The sequence below is a fragment of the Ciconia boyciana genome, chromosome 6 (genome assembly GCF_034638445.1).
Source record: "Ciconia boyciana chromosome 6, ASM3463844v1, whole genome shotgun sequence".
NCBI classification, from domain to species: Eukaryota; Metazoa; Chordata; class Aves; order Ciconiiformes; family Ciconiidae; genus Ciconia; species Ciconia boyciana.
Window position 1 is genome coordinate 25,885,893 of NC_132939.1, and position 13,005 is coordinate 25,898,897.

General features: G+C 43.2%; 1 protein-coding gene across 1 annotated transcript in view; it reads left to right on the top strand.

The window, feature by feature from the left end:
- The window catches only part of EXT2 (exostosin glycosyltransferase 2), an 80,747-nt gene extending 74,139 nt beyond the window's left edge, over positions 1-6,608 (top strand). Inside the window, exon 14 of the mRNA XM_072863856.1 lies at positions 4,730-6,608. Within this exon, the coding sequence (XP_072719957.1) occupies positions 4,730-4,868 (139 nt within the window). The 3' untranslated portion in view covers positions 4,869-6,608. The remainder of the gene's footprint in view (positions 1-4,729) is intronic.
- The last annotated feature ends 6,397 nt before the right edge of the window (positions 6,609-13,005 follow it).

Below are 13,005 nucleotides of genomic sequence, written 5' to 3' on the forward strand. Positions count from 1 at the left end.
CTTACAGAATGGACTACCTGAAGCCAGTTGAGCTTTCTTGTGATCATACTAGTAACGTTACAACAGCACATAGGAATTTTGGTCGTGAACTAGGTTCTCATTAAGGTAAACACTATAAAAACAGAAGATGAAAAAGTGCTTTTTGCTCCAAAGTGCATTATGATGCAGGGTAAAGGTCATGTTTCTGTGTCTATAGCAATTCTTGTATCCTCAGAGTAAAGTATCATTGACAGTTTATTGAGAACATGTTTAAACTGATGCTTTGCTTCTCTGTAGTTTCCAACAGTGGAGATAACTGGGTTGTGGGAAATGTTAGATTGACTGCAAATCCACATACTTCTCTTTGCCCGGCCAAAAGAGTAAATGCTGGGATAGAGTCTGGATGCAGGAGAAAATCTGGGGGGATATACAGTTTTGGTGTATTCAGGCTTCATTTTGAAGATCATTAATATCATACTGAAACTGCATGCTACACCTAATACCTTCTTACCCTGTGTTGTTGTTATCTACCTTCACTATAAGGGAGTTATTTGAAAATCTGAAAGGGTTTCTTTTTTTGAATCTTCAAAGCTAGCTATTCATTTTAAGTGGATAATAAATGATAGCAACTCCTAGAGCAAATTTTCCTAACTTAGCAGTGAGTAAGGCTCTTACAGCTCATATATACATATGTATATATACACACACACTAGCTATTTTCAGGGTCAGGAGAGAAGCTGAATGGAAAAAATTCATGCATCAGGGAATCCTTGTCATATTATAAAATAATAACTTTGTACAGATAACTTTACAGTGTTGGGTACCAAGAATGATACCTGGGGTATCAGGCAAAGAGCCATTATCAGCTTCACTTGCAGCTTCCCAAAGTGCCTGACTCCTTGTTTTTTAGTATTCAGAAATAGTGAGCAGGTAGTCCAAGCTAATTACTTCCCTAGATATCCAGGGATCAACCCTACTGTTTGTGAAACAAACAGTTCATCAGGGTTGTCATGGGCATGCACAACATTTAGTGTTAGGTTTCTGGTTCAGAAATAGCCCAGCAACTGCCAGATGATTGTTTTGTGAGTGTAAAAGGTTTGAGAAGTCAGTTGTGGAGATCTGTCCAGGAGAGACATGTAACTAACCACTTCTGTTGGGCCTTTTGACACTCTCAGCAGAGACAAAGGAAAGATGGTACAGTTGAACTCTGTCTCTTATTAAGGGATTTTTTTTGACCAATACTGAAGGATATTCACAGCGAATCATGGGAAAGCCAACACTGCTATTCTTCCTGCTGTGTAATTTCTCTGAGATAAATATAAGACTTCAGTCCGCAGGGTTATCAAACTCCATCATTAAAATACATTAACTAAAGAAAGCTTTGAACCAAGAATCCTCTTCTTGCCCTAGGTTAGTCCTTACATCAGGTCACAGAAGAAGCTGTAGGAAGATCTCATAATCCCTGTATTTACAGGTGCTGTTTAAGTAGCAACAAGTTTTCTGCCTTTAGCATCTTTGCATCTGGCTTTCAAAAATTGAGAACTCTCTAAAATGCAGCCTAGAGGGAAACTGCCTGTACAGTAAATACAACGAAGGGTTGGGCTGCTTCTGTAGCAACATTAACAGCAGCGTCTTATTTTAGGACATGTAAGTATTTGTTAGAGTCAAAATAGGAAGCCATTCCCTTAAGAGGCAAACTGACCAGGTAACAGTTGGCCAAAGGCTGCAGGTGCAGTTACCCCATAAAAAAAATATTTGGGTTATAAGGGAGAGGAAACTGATTAAGAGAGACCTTAACAGACATGAAGTTCACCCAGTCTGCCAGAGGCAACAGAGCTTTCAGTTTCTGAGTTCACACAATCTTAATTCCTTGTTGAGCACAACTACATGTTGTCAGCAGAGTAAGGAAAAAAAAGAATAATTCTTGGAAGCAAACATGCCTCTGTTAGTACGAATTTGCAAAACTATCGACACAGCCAAGAAAAACACCTTCCCTCCATATTAAGATAACATGTTACATTCTCTTGGCTACCTAGCTTTGAATGTTTAATGTTCTAGATATCCTTTCTGGTTTATATTGTCCAAAAGTGGCAACGGCTTTGGAATTCAAGTGATTTAGTTCAGTGCAGGAGATGAAATTTTTGGAAGGAGGCAACTTTCCTTTGAACACATTCTGTGGTTTGTGTATGACATTTCTTTCATCTAAAAAAGCCTGTTTCTGATTTTTGAATTTGATATTTCCTGAGGACTAACTTTTCCGATTCAGCCAGAGTGATTAGAACATACTGATTTTTCCATTTTTCATTTTTTCATTTCTTTAACAATGAAGTGGTTTCTTGGTGGTTAAAGAGGATATACTGGTATGTTTGAATGGACTTGCCACCAGAATAAGTTTGGCTGTAGAAGGATTCCATCTTGATATTTTCTCATAAGACCTCATCTTTGATTTGGGAGTATAACCTCTGGAGGGAAGAGGTCAATTTTGTCTCCGCTATCCATTTAGTTTTGTCTTTTGCTCTGAGGGTGCCGCTTAGTTCTGGTTGTGACAATGGCTGATCTGATGTGGACACCTGCCTACCAGGCAGCAGGCTGAGATAACTAATTCATTTCACACCGGCCACCAAGCAGCTGTTACATTACAATGCCTTTCAGTCAGTACTGGCAGAGGCAGGGTTTGAACCAGTAGACTAGAAGTATTCTTGTATTCTAGAAACCAATGAGGGCCAGCAGCTGTGCAAACTTCTCACGTGCACATCTCCCAGTGCATCTACCTCCTCGCCTGTGAAGTTTGTGCTTTTCCTGCCACGAGACTTCTCCAATACATGCAACTTGGATTACAGTTAGCCACATTTCTCAGAAGTAACTGATGGTTTGAAAGTCTGACCTTATCTGAAAATCACATGTCTTTCAAGTGTCTCATGTTGGGCATCTCATGGAGAAAACAGAAACTGCTTACTGTTCCTGGAGAAAATACTCAGTTCCTGTTCTCCGTGCAACTTTTCTGTGCCCAGGGCCCAAAGCTTACCCTCCTGATGGTTCGCCTTGTTATTGCAGACATTGAACAGCCACTTGAGCCTCTTTGCATCAGTCCTGACTGATGGCTCCTTTGCTGTTTCAGATCTGTGCTACCCTGGAGCAAATTGTGCTTGTGCCAGGTCTAGAGGTTGCTTCCCACTGCACACAGTTTCCTCTTACACTCTGAATTCCTTCTGATTTATTTCCTAGTCCAAAGATTTTAATCTGGAGGTAGGAAGAAGTATGAGGGGATGAGAAGGTAGCAGAAAGTGAAATATCTGCATTTACCTGTGTAAATATTTTATTCGAGTATCACCCATATGAAGTAGTTTTCTGACACTTCTCTCAGGCCAGAAAATGGTGTGAAATATGACCATTATAGGTTGAAACAGCTATGTAGAGATGTAGCACTTCAGCAACCTGGGCTTTGTGTTTTCCGCTCATTTACTGTAGTTAAGGAGGGAGCCATGGGATGGCTCAGAGGCTGAGGAATTAATTTTGAAAACTGGTCTTGCTGTCCCATCTACTTCAAAAGAGTGTTTGGGGCAGTGTTGAGCAGTCCCCATCACAAAACTGTCACACTCAGTTGGTGTGATTGACCGGGTCTGCTGAGGAAAATGATCCTGGAGCCGTCATGACCCCTTAATGCTTCGAAGGGGTCGGGAGAGGGTGCAGTGGTTGGAGAGCGAGACACCTGCTCTGGGACCGCCTGCAGCACATCAGCCTCTGTAGCTGAGTCAAACTACTCATTTCTTTTTGTTTTGAATGGCAAAAGACATGTGACCTGTTTTCTTGTAGCTGTCTCTGTTATGTGTTGGGGACTGTTGTCACGATTCTTGGTGTCTGAAGTTCTTAAAAGCTGTTCTGTAAAGTACGCAGCTAATGTTAGCTGAGTGCTGGCTGAGGTGAGATGAGCCAAGTTTTCCCTGCCTTGCTTCCACAGGTACTGTGCCTTTCAGTGAAAGAGTTAAAAGAGCGATGTAAGGTTGAACATCTGTTTGCTTGTTTCCTGAAGCACATGGCTGTTCCCTTCCACAGCATTACTGACACTTGAGATTATTAAAACTGAAAGAGTCGTCAGTGCTCTGAACCTTTTTGTGCTAATGTGATGCCTTACTGCTCAATATCTCTTTATTTAGATAAGGAAAATAAACTAGTTTTGTTTCATTTTATAGGTTTTTTTCAGCTTCACTTTTAAGTTACAGTACAATCAGCACTGCCTATACACTGAGGCATGTTTACTTTTGTGGGAAAAGATAGAGCTTCTGAAGAAGCCTGAAAAAACCTGAAAAACTTTTCTTTTTTTTTTAGGAACTCCATTTTCACAAAGCCTTGGTTTTTGCAAAAGCTTCGTTATGAGCCAAATTGACCCAACAGTGGCCCTTTAAGAGACATGTTGGCAGTCAATCTGTTCTGGTTTACAGCATGTACATTGCTTTAAGAATGACTGGAATTCTAGGGGGAGGGAGAAGGGAAGCTTTGACCTCCATGTGCACATGTGCTGCTGCCAGCATCCCCTTGCTCTCGTCTCTGTGATTAAATGGATAAATCAAAGAACACCAGCTTCTTTTCAGTTTTCTCTGCAGTGAGGCTCTCTTTTTATTTAGTAGTAGCCAGCATGGCTGAAGTACTTCCAAGTGCAAGAGGGAAGGTTTCTACCGGTTATGTTGGTGTGGGAGCTGGTAGCCAGCCCAGTTGTTGGGGTTCTTAATTACACTGCTTTCCCTTTCACCAGATCTGAATGCATCAATAAGTTTGCCTCTGTCTTTGGGACCATGCCTCTGAAAGTGGTGGAGCACCGTGCTGACCCTGTCCTGTACAAAGATGACTTTCCTGAGAAATTGAAGAGCTTTCCCAATATCGGCAGCTTGTAAAGGCAGCTGTGAGACAAACCTGAGTGATAAAAATGACGGGTGAAAAGGTGCTATGAGGAAAGGTGCTACAAGGCCCTGAAGAAGAAAAATTGGTAGAGTGTGGGTTACATCTGAGCGAGGTGGGAATTAATGTTGTATTCTGGTATGTTGTCTTCCTTTTACATTGCACGAAGATGTAACGGAAAGCTGAACAACTGCTTCTCTGTTGCTCACAGAGGATTGAATCTATTCATGGGTCCTCTCAGAAATGTCAAACACACACTTTTCTCCAAAGGAGGCTATGCACCTGGAAGAATAAAACAGAATCTCACTCTCTGTGGTCTGACTGGCATGACTGACCTCTTCTGTCAAATGTGCTGCAGTTCTCTGGTTTGTAAGCATCCAGCCATTCAAAGCAACTGTCTGCAATGTATAGCTGGTCTCTTTTGGGAGGAGCTTATTGCCTGTGCAGTTGGTGGGCCTCTGTCTTTTGAGCTTAATTGTTGGCCTAACTAACTGTGTAACAAACATTTTTTTTTTCCTGCCTAGTGAGATAAATGTTTGTATTTCTACATCAGCAACAAAAATCTGTGTATTGTCACATGGTTTAAAGGGCAAAGCATTTTGTTTTACTTAAATTATTTTGATGTGATTTGAGACACACAGCAGCTGGGAGGATGGTCTCCTTCAAAACAGAGACCTGCAGGACAGAACTCCAATTGCTGCACTTCTTCCTGCGTAAATCTCGGGTTTTCTGCTGTGTCCATGCAAGAGACTGTGACTCTGTCAAAATCAGTTGTATTTGTACAAAAAAAAAAATGTACCTTTCAGTCTTACTTTATTTTTGCTTTTAATTATCAAAACAGAGCAGTCACATTACAGTTTTACATTGTAGCCATACATTGGAACAACTGCTATGAAGTAAGCTTTTCACATCTGAATCCTCTTCAGCAAGCAAGGTGTTGTAGTATCGATTTGTAAAACACTTCAATTTACAGAAATTCCCAGTTACAGCTTTGATGCGCAGAGTTATGTGTACATGCAAGACACTATTAACGCACACTTACAAACTCCTATAAATTACCATTGTTGGAAAAACTACTGGGTCTTTGCTTGTAATTTAACTAAGGAACCCATTGCCACAGGCTGCCACTGAAACATACAGCTTAGGAAGGCTTTTGGAGAAGCTTTACATTTCTCACAAGCATTGGAATTGTTTCCCAATACTGAAATTAACCTGAATTAGAAAATTAAATGCAGTAAAATTGGAAATAAAATTGCTTGGACTGTTACCTCTTGCCCTTCAATATTAAAGATGATCCCTAGTTAGGCTGAGAAAGGAACCTCTGCTCCAGCTCCACTGATAAAATATTTGTTACCAGATTTGGTAATTGACTGATATCACTGTGGGTGATTTGACTGTCTTTGAAACCTCCATTGCTGCCAGTTACAGAGACATCCTACTCAATGGGATGTTTTTCTGTTACACTGCAAGCAACCTTATTCCTCAGATTTTGCCAAACCCCAAACAATAGGACAAGTGTTAGGCATCACGGTTCACCCCCTCTCCTGAGCTGGATAGGCAGCAATGTCAGAAACCAAATGAAAGTCAGGCTAGAAACAGGAAACATCTGCTCCTATTTGTCTCACCCCCACTAAGACTTATCTTATTGCCCAATGCAGTGGATGTGCTGTGAATGAAAATCATATTGGAACAATAGCTCTGAGGGGATGCTTCACTTCATAACTCCCCTGGGATGTGCCTGTAAACTGTATCATCCGATTCTCTGGGAACGTTTAATTACTAGTAAATGTTTTTTGCTGCAGTCTTTGTTTCATTCCTAAGTTGCTGTGGGAGGTGGGTATTGGGGAGCTAGAAGGATAGCTGTTGCAGTGACAACAACCGCTGTCTGCACAGTGGGTATCACAAGATAGAGGAAGGTTTGTCGCTCACTATCTCTCCTTTGCAGCCTCTCAGGTTCATTCACATGAACTTTCTTTCTGAATCTTCCTGTTGATTTATGTCCTGGTGCTTCAGCATCAGGAAATACCAGCATATTTCCCTTGAAAAGTTTGCTTTAAAAGGGTAGCTGTGACAGTGTAGTAGTCGCTTCAGTTTTGGCCGTTCTTTTGGGGCTGATCTCAGCTTGGCAGGCCTTAGCAGTATAATTGAGTTTGTAACATCTTCCTTGCACAGCGTTGTGAAGCTGCGGGGATTTCTTTGTTCTTTCTCAGTAAGCCAGGATTTTTGCACAGAGTCTTAAAAGACATGGAGGGTTTCAAATAGTTGGTGGAATATTTTTAGGTGAAGACAGCCTAACCAGCCCTCCTAAACTGATCTATAGTCTCAGGTCAGTAAAAGGCAACAGGTCCTCGTGCCTGCATCCCAGAGTATCTGAGTGGATTCCCCTTTCACAAAATGCCCAGTGACCCATATCAGTCATGTTTTGTCCTTTGGCGTTTTACAGTTGCTTTATGGAGCCATCTCATTTACATGGTAATTTGTCTCTGTTTTGTGCCATGGAGAAAATCGGGCAATTGACTGTAAAAAAAATCTGTAAAATGGCCTACTTCCCCTCTACATTTATAATTGTGATGTTCTTGATGCAAAATCTGTAAAGTTAAGATGTACCTATGTGATTTGGAATGGCTTTGTTGTCAGTCTTTAAATTAAGATAATTTTTAACTTTTCATTGTATATATGTTATCAAAAAAAGGTTAATATTGGTATATTAAAAAGCAACTCCAAGGAGTGTTTGTTGTATTTCACTTCTGGAACAGCACAAGGAAACATGGATGCATTTAGAGGGGATAATTGCAGTGACAGGCTGTTTTGCTACATAAGTCTGTGTTAAACTTGAATATCCACAGTGTACTTTAGAAAGGTCTGTCAATATTTTGTCTTTCCCATAACTGGAGTTGGATGGTTGTCTTTGAAGTAGAAGTTTTCTCTGCACAAATTCATCCCAGTCACCTTTTTGGAGAGAGTAGTTGTTACTCTAATTTTCTGCCAAGATTTGACAGTAGCATTTATCTTGGAGAAATAGGGAACAGATCCTTTCTCTTTTTGTGAAGAGAGACAGCAAATGTTGAAGAATTGTGCTTTTGAGAAAAGAGCTTTGGCTGCGTCACTGAGATGGTGGAATTCAGTGTGGTGGCAGCTCTTTGATTCCAGAAGCGCTGCAGTACGGTCCCTGCGGAGCATGCTGCAAAAGGGCAGTGTGTGTGCATGGAGCACCTTGCTACTTGTGCACAGCAAGGCGTGTGATGTGCCGCAGCGCTTGCTCTGCCGGTCACGGTGAGTCTTAAGGATACATTTATAGCATCACCAACTCTCCCTACAATGAGTTGACTCTTTCCTTCCTCACAGCTCCACTGTCTCATTACAGGACATGCCAATTCAAGCCCTAATGTTCTGAATTACTCTCTCCTGCCATCTCCAGCTCCTGCTCTTGAACCTCCTGCCGCCCATCATTCTTCCGCTGGTGTGGTTCAGATATGCTTTACTGCAGCAACTAGTTTATCCCTGTCGATTATCAATTCACAGGCCTTTTAAACTCAAGGGCATTGGAGATACAGATATCAAAATAATTGTGAGGTGGGATTTAAGAGGTGCTCAGCGCTTCTGACTCGTTTTGCTTTTAGGTTGTATTGGTGAGTGTTGAGCGCTCTGGAAAAACGCTATACTGAGAGACATGCAAATGGATTTAGGTGGGCAATTTTAGTGTTAAAAATACCTTCAAGATTTGGCATGAATGCCTTCCATAATTGGTGTCTGGTACCCTGGGTACTTCTCACAGGTAGAGCACTTTTTGATCAGGAAAGACCTCAAAATGCTTAATTACTACCACGTAAATCTTCTGTCCAGCTCTTTCATATGGAAGCTGCTGTCATAACAGGACTGCAGCACAACATGGGAAAGAAAAACTAAAATTGACGGTGCTGATGAGAAAATAGATTTTAAATGCCCTAGCCAGAGATTAGACAAGAGTGAGTATGAATTTTTTCATCATTCTTCTTAAAGACTTGCATGTTTAAATTTTACTAGGACTGCTGCAAAGCATGTTCTCTTGTAAACTAAAATGTAAACTACAGGTAGGTCTTGCCATCATGGATAGTCTCCTCCAGGTACTTAAAGCAAGAAAAAAAAAAATCTGCAAAGTTGTGTTAGATGAAATATATGCTAGAAAGTGAGCCGGTCCAATTTCTAACTTCAGTCTAGTCCTGAAGAGTTGGGAAGAGCAGAGCAAATACTAGGCAAATGTTCCACCTATATTGTCTTTTCTTTTTAATTTTTAGGCTGAAAGAAATAATTTCTGTCAAAAACTGCCAGGAAACTCTGAACACAGTATTCTTTGCATCTTTCTGTAGGATCTGAGAGTTATCCCATAAGCAGGTAATCACTTCAAAACCTCTTGCTAACGTTGATATGTAGAGAGAGATGGCATTTGCTTAACAGATAATTCAGCTAGAATGCTTTCTCTTTACTGTTGAGTCGCAGATCCTTCAGTTGTATCTCATGCTGTTGGGAGTGCATGTTCTTTCTGTGATGTTTGCCACTGCTGTATCTGAGCGCAATAAATTGAGCTTCACAGTCCTCCTGCTTGAGTAGGATCAGCCTCTTACCTGTTACTGCAGGTAAGCAAATGGAGAGAAGCTGTGATATACCCAAGGCCTTAGGAGTTGTGTGGGTAAAACCAGGACTGAGCACCAGTATCCCAAGCCTGGGTTTTAGCAGAACGGCAACACTTTGTCTGAACTGTTGTTTGTTTGGAGTTTTGGGTAGCTCAATAGCAAGGTAGAGGACCGTTAGCCTTGACTTTCAGTGTCAGCATGCCCTGGCTTGAAGCCATTTAGAGGCATTCCTGGTGCATTCTGTATAATTTCAGCCTGATGGAAATGGCTGTAAGGCAGTCCCACCTCTGCTGATCTTCAGGATTCCCCTGTCTGCAGCTTCTTGTGGTTGCTTTGAAAGCGAGTTATGTTTCCCATTAAAGGATAACAGCAACAATTGAGGCAATTAAGTGCAGTGGCATGGAGCTAGCAGCGTGCAGGGAGTTTTCCGACTGAAAACAGCACAGCTCAAAGGTTCTCCCTGCAAGGTTGCCTGTTTGCTGTCTTCATTTGTCTGGAAAAGGATCCAGTAATAATTCTTCAAATTTCCTTTACTCATTCTAAAAGCCTGTTTACTTGCATAAATAGGAAGTGCTCCTGCTCCGGACAAGCATGACAACTCTGCAGTAACTGTGGACTGAGAACAATGCAACTTGGTCATGGTTTCATTACGTCTATGAACTTGAATCAGTGCTCAGTACCAGACCGTATGCAGAGGGGAAGACAACAGATAAGATGGGCAAGGGGAGAACCGGATGTCTATAAAGAGAAATAATCCATGTTGTGACTATTTCTACAGAGTCATAAGAAAAAGAACATATCAGTTTAGTTACTAAGTCACATCTATTGGATTTTTCCTAAATTTTACTTGGCGGGGGACTGGAAGAAAGTGAAAGCTGGACCATTTGTCCAACAAAGGTGTGAAGAACTTGGGATATACAGACCCGCATGAGGTTTTCCATGTGTGATTATGAGATTTCCATGTGATTATGTGTGGTTGCTGCTGCACCCTGTGCTTTTAAGGGTGAACTTAGCTCTTCTGCTCCCCACCCCCATTCTGTGCAGCAATGGGAACCTGTAAAACTAAAAGCCAAAGCCTGGGACTGACTGAAAAGTTCCACTTACAGATATCCACCCACCCAGTGTGAACATCTCATGCTCGTCCAGTAGATAAGCCCATAGTCCCTTGGAAAGATACCTGAGTCTTTGGCCTGAAAACCTTTATGTTCCCTTCTGCATGTCCGTATAGCCATACACTCAAGAAAAACACTGTTTCTCACCTGCTGGTCTGGCCATTTGAAAACTTACAGGTCCTTCTTTTGTGAAACCGTTCTTTCGAAGGGAGGGCCAGGTCTCAGCTGTGTGCTTGGTGCAATTAGTGCTGGGTGCCTTCAGCCAAAGACTGATGGGAACAATAGCCCCTTTGCCACACTTCATACAAACAGGCAGGGGAAGAGGTTCGAAGCAGAAAAGACCGTAAAATGAGATCCAGGAATCCAGCAAGGCTGCAGCAAAGGAGCAGATTGCTAACTCGGAGCATCTGTCTTTGCCCCATGAGTAAGTTACGAACTGAAAAGCAGGAGAAAGTGGAAGAACCTTTCACAAATAATAAACACTTGTTTGTCTCAGATTAAATGCAACACCTTTACATGTGGGCTCCAGCTGGCCATAAGTAGATGCACCTTGCATGGCTGTTGCCTTCCTTGCCAATGAGAAGATTATTGTGTATCCATCTGCTTAAAGGTTAATAACCTGCTTTTAAAAAGAGGAAGAAAAAGGGCAAATCTGTTTAGTTTACAGCAAGAAAAAATTGTTTTTCATTAAAACTACCTGAACTTTGCCCTGCCTCAAAGTCGTATTCTCCAGTGGAGAAGGAACATGTTAACCTAGGTGCTGTAGCCACATCTAGAGAGAAATTTTTCCATGTGTTTTAAACAACTCCTGTAATGCCAGTAGGAAAGTGCAACTTCAAGAAAAGAATGTGCATTTCTAATTTGGGTTCTGCCACTATCTAGAGTTTATAGAGAGACTTTTTAGCTCTGTGACAATGTTCAGGCCAGGAGCAATTTCTGATGTAAACCCATACAACTAGGATCTTACTGAAACTGGCTTTAGGCTCTCAACAGCCTGAGCTTTGCCAACATCTGGAGAATCTGGCTTTGAGTGCTTGGGAAGGCAAGGAATTTTTTCTCCTACAAGTGAGAAGAATGGATAAGCTTGCAACAGCACCTGCATTAGCCATTTCTTTGTGAGATGGAAAACAGCCATGCTCCATCTGAACCAAGCTGATGTTCCCAGCCAACTGATGGAAAGGCCAGCGGGGCTCTGTGGGTCTCGGTGGGTTGCTGACAGCTGCGGGGCACCTTCTCAGCTCTGCCTGAACACAAAGGGCACTTTCTGGTTCACCCAGCGTCTATGTGCAGGGCCTTGGGCTCTTACTGGTGCCGGTGATTCTGTGGAGTCTGAGGGAAAGGCAGTCTCAGCTGAGTTTATTCATGGGGCGAAAGCAGCAGAAAGGGCCCTCCCAGAACTCAGTTTTCTCCACGCTGAGATGGAGCAAGAGACATCCCCTGGGAACCCGTGGGGCCCAGACAAGCCCTCCCCTCGGTGGGGGGAGAAGCGAAGCCCAGAGGGCTCGGTCTGCCCCGCAGCCCAGTGAGCAGTGTCTGGCTGCTGGCAGGCACCCCTGGGGAACCCGGCAGAGCCATGGTGGAGGAGAGAGGGGGTGAGGCTTGGAGGCCTCTGCCAAAGCGGAGCTGGGAGGGGAGGGGGTGTGACTGGACCAGGGGGAACATGGGAGAAAGGAGCGGTTTCAGGAGGGACGGTCCCCTCACTGCCAGCCCTGGGTGCCTTCTAAAGTCTAGGGACTTCTAGTCTAGTCTAGTTTAGTCCCTAGTTCTAGGGACTAAAGTCTAGTCTAAAGGACTTCAGGAGACCTCATGCCGCAATGCCTGGAGTGTGGCTGTGCTGTGTAAAAGCGATGGTGCTGCAGCACAGGGAGCCAGGTGGCTGAAGATCCCCAGCTCCTTGGCATCTTGTTGCCAAGTCACTTCTCCCTGTGTCAGCCGTGATGGATTACCTGCTGTCTTGTTGTGGACTGCTTGGGAAGGGCTGGGAGACCCGCAGGAGCCCTGCAAGGCTTAAACTCTGCCAGAAGCAGCAGCTCCTGAGCGGTAAGCAAGGGAGACCATCCTTCTCTCTTCCCTATGGCCACGGTGCCCTCTGGCCTGGCTAGCGGTGATGCTCTTGGAGGCGGAGAGGCCCTCCGTAGCCGGGAGCTGGCTGGCAGGATGTTCCCGCTGCTGGCTGCTAACCATCTCTTTGTACGGGGAGAGGCAGCGGGCCCGTGAGCTGCCACCTGTTGTTAATCTACCCCCGGCTAATCCATTCTGCACTGTGTCAGCAGTTCAAAAGGGCACTGTTAGTATTTTTTGCCAACTTCAATTAACGTGAGATTTTGGAGGCCCCTCTGATCACATTTCATCTGTCATGAGTCAGGAACAAACCAGACAGATTGCAGTTGAGAGGAGAGAAGAGAAGGAGT